General features: G+C 34.0%; 1 protein-coding gene and 1 pseudogene across 3 annotated transcripts in view; both read left to right on the forward strand.

Moving 5' to 3' along the window:
- The first annotated feature begins 999 nt into the window (after window positions 1-999).
- The window catches only part of LOC141428110 (uncharacterized), a 47,117-nt gene continuing 21,825 nt past the window's right edge, over window positions 1,000-26,291 (forward strand). Inside the window, exons 1-2 of one of the 3 annotated variants that reach the window (XM_074087869.1) lie at window positions 1,000-1,169; window positions 1,648-1,807. In XM_074087869.1, coding sequence (XP_073943970.1) covers window positions 1,745-1,807 — 63 coding nt within the window. In that variant the 5' untranslated portion in view covers window positions 1,000-1,169; window positions 1,648-1,744. Of the gene's footprint in view, window positions 1,170-1,647; window positions 1,808-15,040; window positions 15,341-26,291 lie in introns of those variants that run through there. The other 2 variants (XM_074087871.1, XM_074087870.1) reach the window with 2 other exon arrangements.
- LOC141427678 (uncharacterized) lies at window positions 2,911-5,211 on the forward strand (annotated as a pseudogene).

Genomic DNA, 26,291 nt, shown 5'->3' on the forward strand with positions numbered 1-26,291 from the left:
AAACCAGCCCACCGGCGATAACTGTCACACTTGGAGACCTTTTTGCGTCAGATCGAGCGATACGCCGTGAGGTAGTTGCTCTCGACGACACGCTAACACGTTTCCTTAGTTCCTTACATACCTTTACGCATAAAATGTCATCCATGAAGGCATGTGGTTGAATCAATCAAAGGTAAGTAACTAGACTTACTGGCTTGCGTCGCGCGCAAACATGCCAATCATTTACTCCGCCACTTAAAACTTCAACCCCTGCGAAAACAAGTCGAGACAATAAAGAATTGACATGGATACTTTCAAATAGGGGAGAGCAAATTGAATACGGCCTACAAACAGGGGACCAAAATACCCTAATTAGTAAATGTTTTGTGCTACCGTTCGACCACTAAACACCTCTTGACATTATAGCCCTATTTCACGCTTAATTAATTACTGTTTTGCAACCATTTTCTTATTCTACACCATTAAAGACGTCATAATAAAGTAAAGCTACTCTTTTAATTGCCCTAAAGTACGTAGTAAAACAGGCACTGAATAACTCAATGGCGCTTCCCTTCCAGGTATCGAGCGTCGTTTAGCAAATTAACATTCTGAGTGAGATTATCTTATAGGTACCTACCTACCTACCTACAGTTGGAATGATTAAATATTTTCAAAGTTATAAATGATCATTTTAAAGACATGGAAATGGCATGTATAATGATTTTTCTCCATTTTGCTCTTGGTGAAATGAAACAATCATAAAATTACGATTTGTTTGTACAAAATCTTGTGCTCAATTTTCGAAATCCATAATGAGAACTCAAGCTTGAGGAAATGATGTCAAATATAAAGTCCTAAGGTTTAATAGAAAACATTGGCGGGACCCTTAATTCGCGATTAATTCAAACATGGTAAGCGGGGTGAGTGGTGGTGTGGAGACGAAGGCCGCGGAGTCAGTGCATGTGCGGGCGGCGCGGGGCGGGCGCGCGCGGGCGGGGACGCGCCGCGGGCCGCCACTTCTCTGTGCTCGAGGAGCCCCGGTACACCTCGGTTTCCGGCGGGCGCTCCCTCGCGGATTCGCAAGTATCCCGTCGCGATCGCGCCGGACCCGCGTGCCGCCCACGTGGCCTCCGCTCGCCTAAAAGACGAAACTCCAGTTTTTTTACGCACACTCCATTGATAAAATCCACGTAATTACGAACCAGCGATTAAGTTAAATACGTGCCTTGTGCTTGCGTGCAATGCTCTCTCTCGAATCCGATTTGAGTAACTGCGCGAACGCTGTTTGAGTTTCGGGGAATTGCAATAAATTTAAATGTTGCTGTTCATATTTGAACCAAGTATTTTATTACTCTTGTGATTTTGCATTATATCGAGGTGTACTATAAATACTCACATTAGCTGCTTGCAATGTTTACAATCCGTCCACCCTAACAATTAACATTCGACACGCTTTCGAACATAGATGAGGAAGCCGTCTAAGTTAATTCAAACGAGCTCTTCAAATTGTAGAATCTATCTTATTAGCATTACCGACGGCCCCAACCAGTTGTACTTATGCCCATTATTTTTAGTAACGATACAATCCTGAATCAGCTTGCACTCAAGTACCTGTATGAGACGTGTTTAATTAAAGTAATTAACGTGCTCTTAATCAATCCTATTCAGCGCTCAATCATCGTTCAACGGGTCAAATTGAATGAATCTGTCAAATGGACCGTATTTTGAATTCAGATTATAAGTTGTATGCAGTGGATGTTTTAAGATGGAGCCAATCCAGGCCACGCTCCGCGACCAGGAGAGAGCTTATAAAATGTACATGTACACGGTAAGTATTGACTAATTAGATCAATCGATGCACTTTAAAAATTTAACGCATTTCACATTCTTAAATACGTTAAGCAAATTTTGGATTTTGGTAAATGAAAACCATCCACAGCGGCTGAGGGACGACGGAAATTTAAAATGTTGCGACGAAATCTTTAACATTCTTGAAACTATTTTTAAGCCGATGCGCTCTTTCATTCCAACTATTTTGTTGTTATACAATATCTGACTCCTACTTCCACCATCATAAATTTTCATTCCCAAAGACGTCAATCACTTAGTATTAAAATGAATATCATACCTTTCCTCTCTCTTGGTTTATTGCATAGTTTGACGAATGAATAAAAAAAATCTATGAACTGACATAATTAGACAGGATGATCAACGGGTGTCTAAGTTTTGTCTTATGTTTCAAGACTCTACTAGTCTAAATTCCGACGGCTCGGCTCGTGCCATTCTTAGGTCCATAAAGAGACGAAGATGATTAATAGTGTGAATAATTTATATGATATTGCAAACATACCGGGTCTCTCAGAAAGTATCAAACAAAGCTGGAGAAAAAAGCCCCCACCATGCTCTGAAAAAAGATTTTTCATAAACCGCGGATATCGTCTAAAAAAGAAGATTGTAAACCTACCTACATCTTGTTTACTTTGTTTTTTTTTCCTTTTTTAAAATATGCAAAAAAAAATATGTAACAAATAGAAAATTAATCTAAAGTAAAAATACTTTTTTATCAACTGAAAACCAGTCAGGTATTTATGTTAAAATATTACAATATTAAAATGTCACTCACACAACTAAGACAATCCTAGTGAATCACATTAATCATAATTATATTAATCCATCAAGCCGTTTAAGCTGTTGAGCGTGTCTAAGAATTACACGAATCATGTATCGAGACATGCCTACTCTCGAAAAACATAATCTGTAACCCATCTTTCTGACGGCAGTCGTTTAATAATATGCAGGTTGTTACATATATGGTTGTTAAAAGCTCGCCCCGTATTGTAACATTCATCTGTATTGCATTGTATTGTATTAATTGTATTCTTAAAAAACATAACCCTCCTTCGGGCAGTCGGGTAACAAACACAAGGTAACATGTCCTTGCAAATATTGTACAGATACAGTAAAGAGGCTCCTCCTCTCAATGAGGTGGAGCAGAGGAGAATAGACAAATTCACTAATTCGTTCCCTTTTTATTTTGTTTTTTTTTTTACATAAAACTGTCCGTGATTGACCCCTTTTAATGTGAATGGCCGAATCTACATATCTTCGCTCCGCTCCGCCTGGAAACATACCCTTAAAACGACAACGACAGCGCGGCTCACCGATCGATATTGATAGACAGAACGTCGGGTTTTGTGTTGAATCAGCAGCAAAAATAATATAGTTATTATACTTGGGGCCTGAATATGACATGATGCATGGTAACACGGCATCGGTTACCATCAATGATAAATGCCGCGTAACCTACAAAAGTAAATTGAGAATTCGGGGCTGTATTGTTTATAAAGATTTTTACGCTAATTTTAACGCGCTCCTGTGAAATTTGCCTCTAATCAGCGGCATTAGCCATTGTTGGTTAAGCGACATTGCGGTATCATCGACGATATCTGAAAGGCTGTTTCTGTCTATTGGAATAAAAATGAACAGAAGCGGTATCACGAATATCTTTTACATATAATATCAAACTTATTTCTTTAGTTTATGGTGCGCTCTATGACGGTTAATTACGGTAAAGCAGATTATTTTTGGATTTGGAGTGACAGAAGTAGAATTCATCGTGATACACATAATTTTAATATTACAATAAGTAACTAAATATAAAAAGGAATTGTTAAACTTAATAATAGACTTTAAATGTCGTTTCTTATTTTTCAGGTAAGATAATGATTTAAGTTAGTGTTTTTCATGTTTTATGTGTATGTAAGAACCTACTACAATAAAATCTTTATTTTCAGAGCAACACATATTGTTTATTTATCATTTACAATTCCTGAAAAGTGACGAAAGTTCTTATAAAACGACATTTGTAGTTATATCAAGAAAAATGGAAACTACGATTTAAATTTATGGTACTGGGGTCCACGGATGGAAAAACTAATTTGATATGCATAACCTATTGAGACACGGACGGATGTATTTTTGAGATCCCAGATGAATTAAAACCCGTAAGTAAGCACACGGCCATATTATCTACAGATTATATTTACAAAATAAAAAACTCGCTTAAAAAAGGCCAATCACGTGCAGTATGGATACCTCTAAATACGGAATTGAGAAAAATATATCTAGACGAAGGCGAACGTACAGTTTGGCGAACAATATTTAAACGAGATTACAGGTGATACAACACCTTCACAGAATAATGCTAGCAATAATGCACCAGAGAAAAGAGTATTGGCAAAACTGCTGAACGGTTTTTGATCGAAAAATTTTCAAATAAAACATCAAATGCTGACCAATGGATTAGCGAGTTTGAGAGCGAATGTGATAGATTCGAAATTATACAGGATGTAGAAAAAATTGAGATTTTAAAACATCTACTAGAAAAACAGTGCCTAGATTGGTATAGTAGTATGTTAATAAAGTTGACAGTGAATCGAATGGGCAGTATGGAAAGAAAATTTTTGCGAAACATACGGAAATAAAGGTTGGTCTCAAGTTAAATATGCATTTTCATTTAGATTTCAAGCTGGATCGTTATTGGAATATGCGACAAAAAAAGAAAGACTGCTATTAGAGGTTAACAAGCAAATTGACACCCAAACAATGATAATCTCATTGTAATGGGATTGCCAGATTATATAATGGATAAAATTGATAAAGAAACAGTGAAGTCAACTGCAAGCCTTTACAATGAAATTGGAAAACATGAATATGTAGTAAATAGAAGTATTTCAGCAAGAATAAAAGAACTGCCTATGATTATAAAAGTAAAGTCTGATAAAATAAAACCATGTACGATTTGTGAAAATTTAAATAAAGGCGTTAGGTTCCATCCCGAAGACAAGTGTTGGTTCAAACAGACAGAAGAATATAACCATAAGAGAATAAATAGTAAAGCCGTAAATAATTCAGTGATTGATGTCGAACTCAATAATAACGATAAAAAAAACGAATAATAACACCATTAATTAAAGTCAAACTATTATTAAATGGAAAACTAGAAATATTTGGTATATATGATTCGGGCTCTAACGTTTCTATAATTAATTCAAAATTATTAAGACTGAAGGAAGAAGGATACGGAGATTCAAAAAATGATAACTTAATCACAATTAATGGTGTTAAAAAGACAAAAGGTTTGACAACTATTACAATAAAAATGTTTGATATCGAAGAAAAAGCTGATGTTTATATAATTGACGGAGAAGAATTCAAGTACGATTTTCTGATTGGACTGGATATTATAAACAGTTTAAACTGGTTCAAGACGAAAATTTGGAAATCATTCAAAAAAGAGAAGAAATAAAAAAAGAAAACACAAGATCTTACTGTACAAGAAAATGATAAAAACAACACTTCTAAGGAAGTGGAAAGTGAAGCAAACACATGTTCAATTAATTTTAATGAACATATAAAGAAGAAGATTTCAAGATAACTATGAGTAATTTAAATACTGAACAAAAGTTAGAAATCTACAATCTGATTGATAATTACAAATCAATATTTGCAAAGGACAATATGACATTGGCACTGTCAGAGAATATGAAGCACGTATTGATCTACTTATGGACAAGTACTGCAGTAAAAGGCCATATAGATGTTCAGTTGAAGACAAAAAGGAAATTGAAGAACAAATAGCAAAGTTACTTGATAAAAAACTTATAGAAGAATCTTATAGTCCTTTTGCGGCACCGGTAACTTTAGCTTTCAAAAAAGAGGACAACAGAAAATCAAGATTATGTATAGATTTTAGAGATCTAAATAAAATAGTGGTACCTCAAGCACAACCATTTCCATTGATTGAAGACCTGGTGATTAAGACAAGAAATTCAACATATTTCACAACATTGGACATTAATTCAGCCTTCTGGTCAATCCCACTAAGAATTGAAGATAAGAAGAAAACTGCCTTTGTAACGCAGGAAGGACATTATCAATGGACGTGTTTACCTTTTGGTTTGAAGACATCACCAGCAATCTTCCAAAGGATACTAAGTAACATTTTAAGAAAGCATAAACTTACCAATTTCGCAGTTAACTACATCGATGATATTTTGATATATTCAAAGACTTTTTCAGAACATATTAACCATTTAACACAATTATTAGAAGCTATAAAAATTGAGGGTTTCGATTAAAATTCACGAAATGTACATTTGCTTCTGATACAGTAAAATATCTCGGTCATATAATACATAATAACACAGTACGACCAGTAAGAGATAATTTAGTCTCGATAAAAGATTTCCCAATACCAAAAAATCAAAAAAATGTTAGACAGTTTCTCGGAAAAATTAACTTTTATCATGAGTATATACCAAAAAGTTCGGTAATAATTAGAACCCCTACATCAACTACTTAGGAAAAATCAGAAATTTGTTTGGTCTGCCGATTGTCAAAACTCATTTGAAAAGATAAAAAACCTATTGTGCTCACAGCCAATCTTAGAGATATTCGATCAAAATTTGCCGATAATAATTCACACCGATGCATGTTTAGAAGGTATTGGGGCAGTGTTAAAGCAAACAAAACAAATGGGAAAAATAAGCCAGTGGCATACTTCTCAAAAAACTAAATCAAGCACAAAAGAAAAAAAGGCAATTTATTTAGAATGTTTGGCTATTAAAGAAGCCATAAAATACTGGCAATACTGGCTAATAGGTAAGTCGTTTACAGTGTATTCTGATCATAAACCATTGGAAAATTTAAATATTAAATCTAGAACAGATGATGAATTAGGAGACTTAACATATTACTTATCACAATATGACTTTGAAATTAAATACGCTCCGGGGAAAGAAAATATAGAAGCGGATTGTTAAGTAGGAATCCAGTATTGGATGCAAGTGAGGATACAGATGAACAATTAAAAGTAGTAAATTTAATAACATTACAAGATATTATAACAGACCAACACAATGAAAAAATACAAAATAATAAGTCAAAATTAATAACAAAAAAAAATGTTTATTATAAAAAAGTTCGAAAACGTGAAAAAATAATTTTCGGAAGATTTTAGCAAAAAACTTATTAAAGAAGTACATGAAAATATGTGTCACTTAGGCGTAAGACAAATGCAAAATAAAATCAGTACGTTATATACAGCAAAAAATTTAACGATGAATATTAAATCGCATTGTAAAAGTTGCGAGACATGTATAAAAAATAAAACGAGAGGACAGGATAAATTTGGTCTAATGTCACATTTAGGTCCTGCCACAAAAACCTTTCAAATAGTCTCAATAGACACAATTGGAGGTTTTGGAGGGTCCAGATCAACAAAAAGATATTTACACCTTTAGTGGACCACTTTACACGTTATGCCTATATTGTTACCTCAAAGACACAAAGTGCTAATGATTTTGTCAAACTAATCAATAACGTAACAGATTGTGATACAATTGAAATACTTCTTACCGACCAATATCCGGGAATTAACTCAAAAGAATTCAAAAGATTTTTAAATGAAAAGTCAATACAAATGATATTCACCGCAGTAAATGCCCCTTTTTCCAACGCTTAAATGAAAGACTTAATCAGACGCTTGTGAACAAAATCAGATGTAAAATAAACGAAAAAAGTAAAAAAAAGCATGGACAACCATTGCTCATAACTGTGTAGATAAATATAATAAAACGGAACACACTGTCACTGGTTTTGCACAAAATACCTGTTGGATGGTACAGATGTTTCCTTATTACAAATGAATTAAAACAAAATAAAACAGAAAATGAATGGGTTCGAGATAGGACAATAGCATTGGAAAATACAATAAACACATAACTATAATAAAAAAATATTTGATAAACAACAGGAGATATGGTATATGTAGAGAATGGAAACAAACTAAATAGAAACAAATTAGATGAGCTGAAGATTGGACCGTATAAAATTATGGAAAAAATATCAAATTCAATATATAGAATTAATACAGGGCATAAAAAGTCAGAGTCGAATCTCTTTCATATCACAAAATTAATACCTATACCTGTATAAAAATAAATAAGACAAGATAGTAATAATTTGCTTAATATAAACTTATTTATATCTATAATTTCATACTTTACTATAAGTTAGGTGCAGATTAATGAAATTTTTTTTGAAAATTTTCTTCTTTGAGGAGGGAGATGTAAAGAAACTTATTTCTTTAGTTTATGGTGCGCTCTATGACGGTTAATACGGTAAAGCAGATTATTTTTGGATTTGGAGTGACAGAAGTAGAATTCATCGTGATTACACATAATGTTTAAATATTACAATAAGTAACTAAATATAAAAGGAATTGTTAAACTTAATAATAGACTTGAGAATGTCGTTTCTTTATTTTCAGGTAAGATAATGATTTAAGTTAGTGTTTTTCATGTTTTATGTGTATGTAAGAACCTACTACAATAAAATCTTTATTTTCAGAGCAACACATATTGTTTATTTATCATTTACAATTCCTGAAGCGTGACGAATATCTTTTACATATAATATCAGGAACTTGTTGTTTTTTATAAAAAAAATGGCGCTGTCCATTGGAGGACAATTTTGCCAGTGTCTAGTAGGTTTTGCCGTTGTACGGTTAAAAAAATTACTTATCAGGAACTTACCAGAGAGTGGTGAAGTGAGGGTTAATATTTATAGCATAAGGTAGGTAATTTAATATGATCAGCCGCTAAACAAATTAAAAAGGTAGGCATAATTTGAAAAGGAACCCCATGTTTATACGTTCGTTAAAAAATCTAATAATTACATACATACATTATGTTGCTATGTATATTATGTTAGTCTTCAGGTCTGCGATGATATTTCGGACGCTTAAAAAGGTTATAAATTAATAATGTCTATTACTTAGTTAAAGGTGACATTTTTTTTATTTAGGTGTATACTAATTCCTAATGATTTAATAAACTTGACTTTTATTTTCAGTTTACGCTGCAGGTACTATACTTTGATTTTCACAGTATGGTCACAAAGGAGGGTCACAATTTAAGGGGCTGTTTCACCATCCATTGATTAGTGTTAACCGGCGGTTAGGTGTGATGCCGTCTCTATTTGTTTTGTTCGAATAAACGGAGACGGCATCACTATTAACCGTCAGTTGTCGCTAATCAATGGATGGTGAAACAGCCCCTAAATCTATTAACATTTTCTTTACAAAGTGGGAAATAAGGAGCCAAAAAGGTGCGCACCTTTTCGTCGTTTCGTCGTTAGGAGCGGTGACCTTGTCCACTTGTACACAAAAGGTAACTGGGAGCTGATTTTTCGGTAATATCAGAGAAGTTATGTATATATTATAAGAGAAGAATATTACGAAAATATTCTTCAGGTGAAATATATTAAGCGGTAAGATAAGTTCTGAAATATCATCTGCTAGCATTATTCATTCGAGGAAAAATATCCTACCGTTTTTCCTGATTGATGTAAAAATTTCAAAGCAAGCACATAGTTTCATAACAGTACATACATATAATATTAGTTATTTACTTACATAATATTACTTAGTTATTCGTATCATTATTATTTATAACGTTTTAATGAAAAACAATATTTAAAAATGTACACCTCAAAAACTTTTATGTACTAAAACACACACAAAATTATCTGTACAAATTTAGTATTATTATTGCACTATTTTATAATTTTCACGCACACAATCATGCACGTGTACGTAAAGAAGCCTAAGGCACGCATTATGCGGCTAACAGCGCGCTTTTCCGCATAAAGCGGGGCCATCCCTCTTCAAAGTATCGCTTGAGAAAGAGACGACGCGTTAAAACCACATACAGAGCCTTGCCTGCTGAGAAATGGCTAAAAATTCAAAAGCTTAAATTATTATTCATTTGATTTATTGCGCTGTACGGTGAAGTTCGTGCCATTACCACAGGTTTAAAAAAACCGGCCAAGAGCGTGTCGGACACGCCCGAAATATGGTTCCGTAGCCATTACGAAAATATTAAGTAATATTTTTAAGCATTTCGTGTTTTGTGCGGAATATTCCAAGTTTAGGTATATTTTATACCTTAGGCTGCTATTTAGTATTTACTCTCAAACTACTGATAATTCTCAAGCAAACTTAACCGTTATAGTTTTCCTTGTAAGTTTGATGTACTTACTACCACCCTGATTTTATTCACATTTTTCCACCCACCGGTTTAGATTTTAGAAGGGGGGGGGGCTCGATTATAATGAAAATTTGCACTTTAAAGTTGAATATTTCTCAAATCTGCATGTTACTTTGGATTGTTCGTTGTGTATGATAAAATGTTAGTTTTAGGTGCCAATAATAATTACATTGTTACACTCATTGCCACATCTTCCAATAAGTCTTAGTGGGAATTGTTTTAGGATGTAGGCTATACTTATCACATTATTTTTATTTAGTCTTGCTATTAATTGTGGCTGTATCTGTTTTTTTTCCCCAATAAAGAGGAAAAAAACACTGAATCGAACATTTGTGTTAGCAATTCCCTAATGGTTTTAAAAGACCTATCCATCGGTACCCCACACTGTAGGGTTGGATGAGAAAAAAAATCACCCCCACTTTACGTCTATGGGAGGTATCCTAAAAAAAAAATTTTTTTTATTGTACCATTTTGTTGGCATAGTTTACATATATATCCGTGCAAAATTACAGCTTTCTAGCATTGATAGTCCCTCGGAAAGCCGCGGACGGACAGACAGGCATGGCGAAACTATAGGGGTTCCGTTTTTGCCATTTTGGCTACGGAACCCTAAAAAGCAATTGGAAAGGATAAGATCAGATTCAACTAATGAATTATTAAAAAATCTAATGTTCGAGCCTTTGGCCACTAACGCGATCTCATCCGTTGTAATCCTACTTAATATTATAAATGTGAAAGTTGTGAGTGAGTGAATGAGTGAGTGAGTGAGTATGATTGTTACTCCTTCACGCTGAAACGGCTAATCGGATTTGGATGTAATTTGGTAAAAAGATAGTTTATAACCTGGATTAAAACAAGGGATACTTTTTATCCCGATATTCCTACGGGATAAACACACAAACAAATAACAACCGCTGGTCTTAAAGTCATGAAGTTTGGTATGTAGGGAGCTGGACGTCTGGAATAACACATAGGCTACTTTTTATCCCGATGTTCCCACGGGATGGGGATAAATTCTCGATCTAATAACCACTGGGCTTAGAGTCATGAAATTTGGTATGTAGATAGCTGGACATCTAGAATAACACATAGGCTACTTTTTATCTCGATATTCCCACGAGATAGGGATAAAATCTAGAAATAACAACCACTGGGTTTACTTACCGAATCAAACGAAAAAAAAAACATTTTTTTAGTTTTTTTACGTCTTTGACGGCATAGTTAAATAAATAAATATCACGGGACAATTCACACCAATTGACCTAGTCCCAAAGTAAGCTTAGCAAAGCTTGTGTTATGGGTACTAAGCAACGGATAAATATAATTATATAGATATAGATGCATACTTAAATACATATTAAACACCCAAGACCCGAGAACAAACATTCGTATTTTTCATACAAATATCTGCCCCGACACGGGAATCGAACCCGGGACCTCAAGCTTCGTAGTCAGGTTCTCTAACCACTAGGCCATCTGGTGATAGTTGCTAAATATATATGTACTCAAGTTTCTAGCACTGATAATCTCTGAGCAAAGCTGCGGATGGACGGATAGACAGACAGACAGACATGGCAAAACTATGAGGGTTCCGTTTTTACCATTTTGGCTACGGCACCCTAAAAAGAGTTATGACTAATATACTTTATGACAAACATAACAATACCTAATTGCTTGCAGCAGCTATGCGAACCTATATGGAACCCTCAGTTTATTTAGTACTTAAAGTCTCTAGATGACATAGTTCATATTACGGCCATGGTTTGATACGCCGTTGTGGGCAGAGACCTTTACTCCCGTAATGTATGCAATTGTCAAGTTTAAACCGTTCAACGACTCATCAGACTTACAAAAATGTTTTCCAGCAAGCGGCCATTAATTAGTAAAATAAGAATGAGAGAATTCACGAAAGTTTCCTAGTTTTTTTAAATATTATCATGTATTGGAAAAATATAATAAAATACACATGGCATAATTAACATTTTCTTATTCCTAAAATTTAAGTTAAACACAAAATAGATCAAAAAAAAATTTTAGTCCAATTTGTCATTCAAAAACTTGCTTTTCCAGTAATTACGAATGAATCCTACTAATATTATAAATGATGTTTGTGAGTGAGTGAGTGAATATGTTTGTTACTTCTTCACGCTGAAACGGCTGGACGGATTTGGATGAAATTTAGCAAAAGTTAGTTAATAACCTGAATTAAAACATAGGAAACTTTTAATCCCGATATTCCCACGGTATAGGAATAAAATCTCGAAATAACAACCGCTGGGCTTAGAGTCATGAAATTTGGTATGTAGGTAGTTGGACGTCTGGAATAACACATAGGCGACTTTTTGACACAATATTCCCACGGGATATCTAGGGATAAAATCTCGAAAGAACAACCACTGGGCTTAGTTAGAGCCATGAAATTTGGTATGTAGTTTGAGTTTATTTATTCAAAAACAATTTACATTTTGTATGAACAGAATACCTCAATAAAATAATAATAATAATAAAAATAAAAAAACCTATATCTACCTGATTGACCTATATATTGCTTCTTTAGCAGTCTCATTTAAGGCGACATATTCGGCCTCAGCTGTAGATAGAGCGACACTTCTTTGCTTCTTAGACATCCAACTTACAGCTGTCCCAGCAAATTTAAAACAATAGCCCGAAAAAGATTTTCTATCAAGTTTACTTGCCCTCCAATCTGCATCTGCCAACCCATACAGTTCTTGACCATTTTTTTTTTTTAAATTAGGCCGACACTCTTCGATCCTTTCAAGTAACGCAGTACTCTCTTCGCGCACTTAAAATGGTCTTCTCCATAGCAATCATTAAATTGAGAGAGGTAGCTTATAGCAAACATTATATCAGGGCGAGTTGCCACTGCTATATACATGAGAGTGTCAGTTAAGTTCTTGTATGGAAGGTTTAGGCGATCATCTTTTTCACCTTTCTCTAGAATAAGACCTGGCTCTATAGAGCCTATAGGCGTAGAAACAGATTTTCAGTCTTCCATTTTAAACTTTTTGAGAGTTTCTTCTATGAACTCTCAAAACGATGAGTCTAACAACTGGTAGCATGGTGTACGGTTGTTTCACTCTGAAGATGAGCTCTAGTTGAGGTCGAAACGCGTCAGTGTAGTGTGGTGGTGGTGATGGATGGGTTTGTGTGATTTGTGTGTGTTCTTACAGTGTGGAGGTGGAGGAACTGCATGAACACGCATATTTTGCATAAGCTTAGCTATCGTAAGTTCGCGGGTGAGCAAGGAAATTCTTTTAGTTCATTCTATGAACTTCTCTTGATTTAGTTTAATTTAGTCTCTTTTGTAGGTTACATCAATTCCAATCAAACGTTTAGGTGTCGCTAAGTCTTTCAGCTCAAATTTCGTGTTTAACAAGTCTTTTATTTCTTGGAGCTTTCTTTTGACATGAGTAGTCAATTGGGCCAATCAACTTTTTTATCCACACTAATCTGTCCGCGACATTTTTCAAACAATTGCAGATTTTTGTAAGCAAACATGTTTTTTCTGTAAGTAATAGATGGTGTATATGAATACATGCCATCTTACGTAAGTTCAACCTATTAAACCGTGAAATATCTTGTTGGAAGTACGATTTTTGGTAACGCCAGAGGCAATTTTGGTAACGCAGGAGACGCCCAAAGTGTCGGTAAAATAGTTGATTGCCCAATTAAAAGGTCATCGACATAAATTACTATAGTTATTTTAACTCCTCTTTTCCCTAGTAGATATACACATGGGTCAGCTTGTGAAGCTTTGAAACCAATGTTCTTTAATTCTGTGTCGAGTTTCTTATACCACTGCCTCCCTGCCTGCTTAAGTCCATATAGAGCTTTTATAAGAAACGTAGCTCTCAAACGGATGGACTGATTTCGATGTGTTTTTTTACGTGAAAGCGAATTTCCTTACTGTGGTTTTGAAGCTATGTTTTATTAAAATCGGTTTAGCCGTTTTTGAATTATCAAACTATGAAATGACGGGAGTTTATCAACTTTTCTAATTCGATTATTAATTATCTTGTAATTTTCTCTGTGTACCTGTTTTCTGTATCGCTTACTATTTCTGGTGTACAATAAAGAGTAATTGTATTGTATTGTATCTACGAGTATAAAAAGAAATGCTTTAGCCGCTGCCCCTGCCTAATACCACCAAAATGGCAGAATTTACTAGATAAACGTCTTCCAAAGCCAAACATGGCGCCCCTTTATTGAAGACATGTGTTTTATAGTTTGAACTTATTTGTTTAATGAGAGAATAGTGAAATAATACTGGAGGGTGGGCCCTCTTGTTCTGAGAGGAGGCCTGTGCCCAGCAGTGGGACGTTATAGGCTGGGATGATGATGATGATGATGACTGGAGGGTATGAACCTGTGCCTGCGTAGTTTGGTGAAATAAAACTAAATTGTCAAACCTGGGTCAGCGATACCAATTCCATACACTTTGACACGGCTTGACCCTGCATAGTACTCAACTTGGAATTACAGGTATCTAATAGTTAACTCTATAGTCTGCACGAGACCGCCTAGTAAAATAAATCCATGGCATAGCATTGTATATCTAACACTTACTTAATTTTTAAATGTAGTAAAAATTTACACGCATGAAATTTTATCCACAAATTATGCTGCAATTGCAATATATCTGACAACTAACAGTATATACAAAAATTACTATTAAAAAAACATCAAAATCGACTCTACAATGGGGCACTAAAAAAGGCAATCATCATAAAAGTCAAAGGCGTCAAAATGCTAAAAACAATAATCGGAAGTGTGGTGAGGTGGCACGTCGGATGCCGCAGACTGTGGTTGGTGTAGTTGGTGTGGTGTTAGTGTTTGGGCATGTTTGGGGCACGGCAGGGCTGGCGCCCCCGGCGGCGCGCGGCCCGCGGCGGTACTAGCGGCCCCCGCCCCGTCGCGGCAGCGCCAACGCCACGCAGTCTTCCCGCGCGGCCCGCACGTGCTTCTAGCGTGCCACAAAACCCCGACTAAAATCCCGAACTAACTTTATACAGTTTTAACGCGCACGCATACCTGTAAAAAAAACTCAGTGCAGCTTGTGAACTCATGTGACCGTACCAGTGCTCTATCAATTATTGTTAATAGCTTTACTCTTTTAACTTCCTCGATACATTAATTAAGATCTTACTTGGGACCGGAACGCATTAAATTAATGTATGGAATTTATGAAACCCTGCTGGTTGGATGTTGCAGTAATTAAACTTTAAATGGTGGGTTCAATTTTTATTACATATTTATTGTACTTCTAGAAACTAACTTAAATAAGTTTTAATTTTAATTTAGTAACCTAATTTAGACAACATCATATACCATATTGTCAATACTCTATCATACTATTTTTCAGTTTTCATTTAACAGTAAGTTTCTTAGTAGTATTTAGTATCGTAATATTATAGAGTAGTTTAGTATTATTTAAATAAAGCAAGCATGACTATAAACATATTTGTAATAATGATAAACTAACAGCACTTATCTAACACGCAACTGCCACGAAAGATATTGATACAAAGATAAGATGCCGTGTTATTAATGAATCCAACATAAATACGTTATGCTGCCCTAATATTAACTTTCAAATTAAATTAACTATGTTTTACGTGTCATGAGCTTAGTAAACTTAGACATGCAATAATCGCGTAATCCTTCAAAATCGACTCTACCAGATTAGTGTAAATATGCTTTTATTTTGTATTTACGGATGGTAACGTCTTGTCTTGTCTTTTGTACCGGTACCACTCGCTAATTCTGCCGCCAAGCAGTAGTGCTAGCGCTGCTGTGTTCTGGTGTGGACGACGAAATTACCAGCACATAGCTGTATTCCTTCTTAGCCCTGTAAGCTGGCAACCATCTACAATGCTCTGACTTTAATCATGATGATGATGAATAGTGGTGCTCTCTTACTATCAGATGACCCACTTGTTTCTTTTCCACCCTTTAAAAAAATCATATGTTAAATTTTGGCTCTCAGCCTAATTCACGATCGTTTTTACGATCCTACGAGGATCTATGAAATTACAAAACTGAAGCACGAGTTTACCTACTCTCTAATAATACCGTTATGATGTGATATAATAGGTATAAACCTAACCTAACCTAAACCGATACAAATCATACAGAATCGTGTAGAACTATCCTGTAACCCTTTACTTCTAAATAGAGTAAGTAATGTAAGTCGAAATTGAAGTCGAATTGACAAAATTTCATATTGAAAATACAAACTGAAATATAGATGCACAGAAAAAACAGAAAAATAAGACCATCACTGGGAATCGAACCCAGGTCCTCGGTAATCCGTACCGCGTGCTATACCGCTACACCACTGATGGACCTGGGTTCGATTCCCAGTGATGGTCTTATTTTTCTGTTTTTTCTGTGCATCTATATTTCAGTTTGTATTTTCAATTTAGGTTTTACGGGTTGACAAAAATACAAAAAGATTCCAAAAAAAAACCAATCTTAAAATTTCATATTTCTAAGATTATAATTTGATTCTTTTTCTGTATTCTGTTTGGAAAGAGAAAGACGCTGACATTTTTTAAATTTCGCTACGATTATTAATCAATTTATTACAATTTTCTTAAGATGTGCTGACTTATTCTAAAAGGGCATAACTCCAAAACTACCACACAATAGACCCAATACTTTTGTCTAGTCTCTATTAAAAAAAAGAACACGTAAATCCACATGGCTACTACGAACGTCCCTCTCGCTCGCGTATTAAATAGTATAAGTGTCAGAGGGACCGCACGACACGAACTTCGACGTTGTCAAAATTATGACAGCTCCTTTTTCTGGTGAAAAAGGCAAAGGAAAATTATCTATTCTGTGTTGGCAAATTCAGATATATTTTTTTGTATTTTTTTAAATATGGAGAAATAAATTATAATAAATATTTTCCCATGTTCAGGAGGCAAAACTGTTTCGATTCCTGTAGTAATTTACAGGTGTTAAAAAAAATCCAATTATATCAAATGGAGCATAATACCAAGTGTCATAATGTACTATCAGCCAAATATGTGGTCTACCACCCTAAAGTTGATAATCGTCTGCATGTCATAAAACAATAATGCCAATAGATGTGTCTGTAAACCTGAAAGTTCGACTTTAGCGACATATTATTGATAGGAACTTGTTTAAAAATTGATAGACCACTTATTTGGCTGATGGTACTACACTAAATAAATTGAAGTCCTTTCTTTTTTAAAGGAATTTCAGCAAAGTAACAAGAAGTGTCCACAAACAAGAAGTGGTAGCGGAGGCGCAACGCAACGTAACTGTTTTTCTTTATACATATGTAATATATAATTATTATCATGACTGTAATATAATATTTTTAACGTTTGATATTTGAATGTAACAACTGGATCTTAATGTAATTTATATGCTGTGATTTAAATACTCTTTTCACCTCAGCACCTCAAACAGGCAGGTTTTGCTATGAGAAATCAGTGAGCAAAATCGCATTTTGCTCACTCCGTGAGACAAAGTAACTTTTTAATTTTTTTTTTTAAATGCTGAGTACAGTGTTGGGTCTACTCACTGAATTCCAAATATTCAAATATTTACTTTGATCTGTCATTTCACTTCAACTCGAAAAAAGCAAGAGATAGGATCAAATTTGTCGATTACAAACTTAAATTAAATGTTTGGTATTAAAAATATATCGAAATACTTCCAAAATGTAAATTTTCCCGATCTTTTAATAAAGTATGCAACCTCGTTGCACGAAAGCCGCTTTTCTTGTTTTTTTTTATAAAAAGAATTCCGTATACTGCCTCTACAGTATAATTATTATTTGTTAAATTGAATGATTTTTTAACAAATCTATTTATGTTTATGTAATAGAAATCTTAATAAAAATCATATTTAAAGGTTTAATTGTTCAACCTTTTCAATTACCCGAGATGAGGTTTTTGCAGTATTAAAAAATAAGTGTGACATTAGTACAAGAAGTTAAGATTGCATGTTATGAGTATGCGATTTGTATTGTAGCTACTGGACTCTTTTTATGGTTTTAAATGTAATTATTATATTTGATAATAATCGAATTCTATTTAAAAAAATGTGTTTGTTTTGTAAACAGGTAGGTATATGTGGTTTTATTCTTATGTTACATTTAAATTATGTTCTCGCTGCTGAGGTGAAAAATTGTATGTGTCACACGAGACCAAAGTTTTTTTGCATCTCGTGTATTTCAATCCCTTGCTGATCTCAGGATTCTAACCTAGAATCACTCGCTAGCGCTCGTAATTCAATTATAGAATCCTTCGCTTACTCGGGATTCAAAATCAACACTCGCAACAAAAAACAACTTTGCTCTCTTGTTGCACAAATAACTATTTCACCTCAGCACCTCAAACAGGCAGGTTTTGCTATGAGAAATCAGTGAGCAAAATCGCATTTTGCTCACTCCGTGAGACAAAGTAGCTTTTTAATTATTTTTTTTAAATGCTGGGTACAGTGTTTGGGTCTACTCACTGAATTCCAAATATTTGAACTTCACTTTGATCTGTCATTTCACTTCAACACGAAAAACACGAGAGATAGGATCAAATGTGTTGATTACAATCTTAAATTAAATTTTTGATATTAAAAATATATCGATAGATACCTAATAAATTACATTACAACGAAATATTTCCAAAATGTAAATTTTCCCGATCTTTTAATAAAGTATGCAACCTCGTTGCACGAAAGCCGCTTTTCTTGTATATTTTTTTTTATAAAATAACTCCGTATACTATGTTACAGTACTCTACAGTTGGAATAAATAGGTATTTGAAAATTGAATGAATTTTTAACAAATCGATTTATGTTTATTTAATAGAAATCTTAATAATATTCGCATTTAAAGGTTTAATAACATTTATAATAAAATATACGTTTATTGTTCAACCTTTTTAATGACCCCAAGATGAGGCTTTTGCAGTATAAAAAAATAAGTGTGACATATACCTAGCACAAGAAGTTCTAAGATCAAATTACAATACATGCTATGAGTATGAGATTTGTATTGTATCTACTGGACACTTTTTATGGTTTTAAATGTGAAAAATAATCACATTATATTTAAAAAAAATGTTTTTGTTTTGTAAACAGGTAGGTATATGTGATTTTATTCTTAAGTTACATTTAAATGATGTTCTCGCTGGTGAGGTGAAAAATTGTATGTGTCACACGAGACCAAAGTTTTTTCACATCTCGTGTATTTGAATCCCTTGCTGCTCTTAGGATTCTAACCTAGAATCACTCGCTCACGCTCGTGATTCAATTATAGAATCCTTCGCTTACTCGGGATTCAAAATAACACTCACAACAAAAAACAACTTTGCTCTCTTGTTGCACAAATAACTATTTCTTACAAGTTTAATGCCATCTAGTGAATAATGATGGCATTGCTGCTGTCAGCTGCTTGTCGCTTTTGTCGCTTAGTAAATAATCTTAAAACTAAACAAACTTAAATGTTCTATAGTCAACATTTTTAAGTAAATCTCAAATCCGATTCAGTTTTCTACCAATCGCTGTCCACTTTCATCTTGGTCTTTGTTTAACTGAACCTATTTAAAAAGTGTAAAATAAAAATCCTTTGCCATCTTATTCGTTCTTAAAAACGTGAAGGGTTCCGCAGAACATTGCTTATTCATATGTTTGTGTTCGTATCAAAAATAATACGAATGTATTAAAGTTGTTCACGACACTTGTGCCTGTTAGGTATATGCCCGTCAATTAGAGAGTAAATTGATTTTGATTAACCAAAATTAAGTCCGATCGGCCTTTCGAGTTAATCTAAGTACCTAATAGCTATTGGTAATACGATTGTAATTATTGATTACTCGTTCATCCAATATTTTGGACCATCAACGACACACTGGAATTACCTTACAAAAAATTAGGTAGATGTAAACAGATATTTCAAATTAACATTTATACCTAAACCAAAATAAGATGATTATTGTTCGTTCACAGACAGACAATGTCACAAGGCGTACGTTGAAGTTCAAAATTTAAATTCTACTTACATACTCTCTGCTTACTAAAATTTGGTTATATGTGAAGTGGATGCCGTCTAACAGCGAAAATATTAATTGGACACTTAATTAATCAGCCAAATAGACAGTTTTCTGTTTACAAAAACACGAATACTTAGCAAACTAGCTAAATAATATAACAACTTAATTAAAGACTGAACTTGCCCATGTTATTTAAAATATTAGTTGAATACGAAATAAACAAAATTGAAAGACATACATTGTTGAAACTGCCAGAGGAAGTTAAATAAATGTCCAAAGGGTCCTAACACGTTCAACCGAATCCCTAAAAACTGGTAAAGCAGGTTCATGTTCGCTAGCAAAGAAATGAGATGCCGCTACCATAGATGGCAGCTCTGACGAATATTTCTCGTATAAAAACCTCTTACATCAATTTTATTGGGGATGATAATGGATTTTTTATGTTTTTTCCGTTTTATAGTTGCATGAAATTAGATGAATAAAATTGCGTTTTACATGTTCAATAAAACTGCTACACCGATTTACTGACACACATTTTCAGAATGGATTTAGAAATCATCCATAAGTTCCATAACTCAGTTTGCGATCCCACAGATACATGCATACGTGAAAAACTTCTTACCTACGTGATTTTATAAAAGAATTCCAATAAATTTATCCAACACCGCGACTTACCTATCCTAAATATTCCTTTAAGTTACCAGGGTTTCATAACTCCCAAAATGTAAGCGTGTCCCAGTTGATGAACGACACGTTCCATTTGTAATAATAACATCAATTGATTTAACGCTCTAACAGTGGGAGGAACAAAACGAGGTCACCGACCGGCAATTATAATGTCCTCCTCCTAGAGAATCCACTACACGACTCAGTTTATACTTCGAAAGCAACGTGTAGATGTGCCCCGTACGTACCTTATAATCCACCAATAATCCACAATTGAACTTTAAAAATTTACCTTTCAACTCGTTTTTAGTATCCTATTTACATTGCGCAATGCTTACAAATTACCTCTTAAATTCACTTACAGATAACCCACTTTTAGAAATGTTTAATCTAACCTACCTGCTTATTACAAAACTTTCTACTTTCCACGCTCTAAAAACATATTAGAAACATCATATCATTATGGATGCCAGAATTAATTGACAATTATTGAGATATATCGGTTAGAAAAAAATCGCCTTGTTATCATAATACTTTCGAGTTAACGTTTATAGTAAACGTAAATTATAATTTAGTTCTTGACTAGAGTAATTGTAGCAATTACAAGTTATTGAACGTTTGTATACAGGATGTAATTACGGGGTTTGTGTAAAGGTTTAAGTATTAGGTTTTAGTAAACTTTAGTAGCTACGGGTTATTTTAAAATTATTTTACAGTATGATACAAATAAAGCAGAAATATTTATCAGCTTGTCCTTTCACTTAGTTATTGATAATATTGTATCAGGCCGTTGGGACCGCGCAGCCGGTGTGCCACGAAAACCGGTCCGAAAGGAATGAGACCGACTTGTGTTGTGGCTCAAGGTACTTACTAAGTATTACAATGTTGATCAATCGGAGTTCGGATCGGCTGAAACATTTACTTCACTTATTTATTTTACTTTTTAAGTATCTACGGTTAATGGATTTAAAGTAAAGATTAAAGAGCTGCTTTACCTAGTAAGTAAACTAGAACATCGCTGACTGACTGACTAACTTTAGTTCTCTTTTACAAACATAAGAAGATTCTTCCGCTAGGGTGAAGTCGCCGGCAAAAGCTAGTTCATTTATAAACTACGAGATGTACGATACTCGCCTCAACATTTGACTAATTACTCCTATTGGTTTCAAAAACTTAGATATAAAAATAACACAGCACATTTAAAATTTATAATTTGGTTGCTTATCTACATATTACTGACAATCATTTCAACCTTAATGTTGTATTAAAGCAATAAATAGTAAAGTAAAACAACGTCAGTAGTACATAACTACGCGTTTTCACTTAACTATAGCCTCTTCCGCATCAACTGGCATCCTGACTGTGGTGTGTACATTAACTTTAGCAAGCTTACAATATTCATTTAAGATAAATATCGAGTAGATAGAGTTACTGCTTTATATTGAAAACTGAAATAACTGAGATGTGATTCTTGTGATATTTAAAATCGTCTCTTCATTATTTGACTTGAAAATTACGTATTTTTTTTCTTAAAAAAGGTTCCTAGTAAGAGTATCTGCCACTTTAAAACAAAATTAAAACATCGACTCTTGTAGTTGTCAAGATATTAAAATGATTTAAGTTAGATATTGAATTAACTCGTTCAGCTTTTAAGAGTACCTATGATATTTGGCTGATTGACTATCGTGGAAAGTAATGAGACAAATCAAAAACTTGTAATCAATTGGAATGTGGAATTGGTTTTGAATTAAGTAATGTAAATAAAAATTCTGTGATAAACTCAGGTAACAAGGTCAGAATAAATAGGCAGCCCAGCTGTGCAGCTTAAATAAGGTAGGTACTAAAATATGACACCTGTTAAAATATTCATACGCAAATAAAGTGTAACAAATACCTTACTGAAAATAGGTGACGTTTGCACGAGTGGTGTTTATTTTATTTTTATTATTAAATTATTATTAACTTTATATTGTTAATGCTTTAATTTCAAAATACAACTTAAAAATCACGAACAAAAGATCTATCTATCTACAGCGACATTCGCGGCGAACTGTAAAAAGTAAAATTTTGCAATTAAGTTAAGTTCAGTTTTTTGACGCGTTCATTGAGATCTTTGTAGTACTGCCGTTTGGTAGGAAAGTAGTCTACATTTTGAAGATACAAAAATGTACTGCAAGGAAACATTTCATTATTTTTAAAAAGAAACATAACTGCTGTTAATGATGATTGAAAAAAAAACGGGCTAAGAGCGTATCGGACACGCCCAAGATAGGGTTCCGTAGCCATTACGAAAAAATCAAGTAATATTTTTCTAAGGATTTCGTAATGTGTACGGAATCTTCCAGATTAGGTAGTTTATACCTACTACTATTTACTTGTTTGGTTAAAGTTTTATATCTAAGCATTGCAAAATAAGGGAGTTTATACGTATTTTAGGTCGAGTAAAGGATTCACGGTAAATTAATTTTCATAAGACACGGTATTTTTTTTAATTTTGAAAAGATAGGTTTAAAGAACAAATACTAAGCTAAAATATTGTCCTAGGAACTTTATTGTTTATACAACGTTCAAGCATACTTTAAGCGAAGTAAAAACATCGAATTCCGCCGGGTAGCCCCTTATCTACTACTGATTCTCAAGCAAAACTTAGCCGTTATAATATTCCTTGTAAATTTGATATACTTACTACCATCCTGAATTTTAAAATTTGCACTTTAAAGTTAAATATTACGCAAACAGATCACTGAATCGAAAAATCGTCTTAGCAACCCCCCAATGGTTTTAAAATACCTATCCAACGATACCCCGCACTATAAGGTTAGTCGAGAAAAAAAAAGCACCCTCACTTCACGTCTATGGAAGGTAGGGTACCCTTAAATAATTAAAAAAATAGAAAAGAAAAGAAAATACATTTATTCACAATACAAGACAAAAGTATTAAGTACAAATAGACAACACGTAGGAAAGTATGTGTCATTGCGGTTGTAAATCGGACACTGGCTCAGCATACCTAGCGTTAATTATAAACACCCCAGCGCTGATTATATATTAATATTAATTGTAATGACATTTTAGAAATTTTTGATTGACAATGTTATTATGTGTGCATGTTCTATTGTTTTGTTTTGATTATGTTATTACTTATATGGGTGATCTATTGTTATGCATTTTTGTCTAGTACCCATTATGATTTCAAACACAATGTATATTGTTCTTGAATAAAATAAATAAATAAAAAAATATATTCATGCCAAATTACAGCTTTCTAGTACTAACGGTCTCTGAGCTTAGCCGCGGACAGACAGACAAACAGACAGATGGACAGACATGTAGGTTGAATACACATGTACCAATATTTGTATTTTAAGACCGTGTAACCGTATTCATACAAATAGGTATTTCTGATTTTGATTCTGAGACATGGCGAAACTATAAGGGCTCCTAGTTGACTACGGAACCCTAAAAACGTAAATTTGCCATGCCCGGATATTAAATCGACTAAAGTACAACAGTCACAGCCTGTACTTGTATGGCATGGCCGAGGTACATCCATAGGGTTAATCATAATATGGACTAAATCCCTATAATAAACATGGTAAATAAAATGAAAGAAAACCAGTTCAATTTCATTTTATCTAAACTTAAAAAGACAAAAAATAAATTTCACTTGTCATGCTCTTAAAATGTTACTTTAGTCTCTGCATATCGGGACTAAAGCTCCTCATTAATCTCCAGGGGTTAAAGTTTTTGTTTTTATTTACGGTGGAAAGCCTATCACGGTGTCTGTGAATGGAAAACTTTTAGGACGTGTAAATAACCTGAAAATGACAACTATGCGAAAATAAAAATAAAAACTATTTAATTTCGTGAAACACAATTAATGATTACGAATATGAATCTATTAAATTATATTAAAGATTAATTCATTTTATTATGCATAGTCCAATTAGTTTTAAATTAATTTTCAATTTTACAACTGTTGGCTAAATATGCTAGCATTTAAAGCGTCACTTCAAAAACAATAAAAGAAAAGATAAAACCGCGCATTTTTGTTTTGCTATTTGAATTTTGAACAGATGTCCTGCCATTAGTCGATCGTACGTTTTTAAAAATTAATATTGAACAGAACATTGTTTTTTTCCTCGCATTCAAAGTGAAAAGTAGAGAGTCTAACGCGAGACTAAACAACCATAATGCCACTCGAACTATAGCCACCCTCTATAAACATCTCGTGTCATTATGGCTTGTTTTAGTTTCTTGTTGAACAATCTACTATTTTGATCCTCCACCTACTACTACTACTACTACTACTACTACTACTTTAAAAAAATGTTATTTTTTAGTAAATTTTCCTATATTCAGTATTGATAGTAGGTACTATCCTATAATATAAATCCTACAAGTTAGATGCATAATTAGATTCACCATATCAACTTTAAAACATTCTTCGTTCTTTCTAGGTCAGAGCTTGTTGAATGAAACAAAGACGAAATTAAACAAAAATGTTTTATGAGGTCAAACAGATTATTCCCCATTCAAATTTAATCAAGTTACAAATGTATCTACGAAATTAATAAAGACAATAAAATTTTACGTCGGATCATTGGATTAGAACGTTGCACGTCGACGATAAACTAGTTATAAAATAATTTAACAAACGCAAACTCAATGCTGCGAGACACAGTGCCATTTAAGTGCAAAGCTCTCTGTACCATTCAATATCGCAATCTTAAGAAATACAAACTGGATCGAGAATTGCCACACCGAACTGTTATAAAATTATAACGCGGAATGAATAAATGACACATTTATATGGAGTAATTTTAATTGTGGACATTATGTAAAGATCAATATTATAATATATTCTTTGAAATATCTTTTCATCCAAAAAACCGCAGTGTTTGAAGTCAAAAGTCTTTGACCAGTGTGTGTTGCCAGTGATGACATACGGAACTGAGACGTGGGCGCTAACGATGGGCCTCATGAGGAAGCTCAAAGTCACTCAGAGGGCTATGGAGAGGGCTATGCTCGTGGTTTCTCTGCGAAATACATTCAGAAAAGATGATATCCACAGTGGAACTAAGGTTACCGACATAGCCCAAAGAATTTCAAAACTGAAGAGGCAATGGGCGGGGCACATTGCTCGCAGGACTGATGGCCGATGGGGTCAGAATCAGAAGGTTCTCGAATGGCGTCCGCGGACCGAGAGGAGCTGTCGGTAGGCCTCCAACAAGACAGAGCGACGACCTGGTTAAGATCGCGGGATCGTAGCGTAGTGGATGCGCAAAGCACAAGACCGGTCTGAGTGGAAAGCCTTAGGGGAGGCCGCTATGTCCAGTAGTGGAGTGGTATGTCATGATGATGATGATGATTTGATTTGCAAAGAAATTTGAGTAAAATACTTGCGCTTACTTTTGATAACTGCATCATGCATCTTGCACTAATTGTCTACTAAGCTAGCCCCATGGCCTACTCATGGCATCTC

The sequence above is a fragment of the Choristoneura fumiferana genome, chromosome 5 (assembly GCF_025370935.1).
Source record: "Choristoneura fumiferana chromosome 5, NRCan_CFum_1, whole genome shotgun sequence".
In the NCBI taxonomy this organism is placed as follows: Eukaryota; Metazoa; Arthropoda; class Insecta; order Lepidoptera; family Tortricidae; genus Choristoneura; species Choristoneura fumiferana.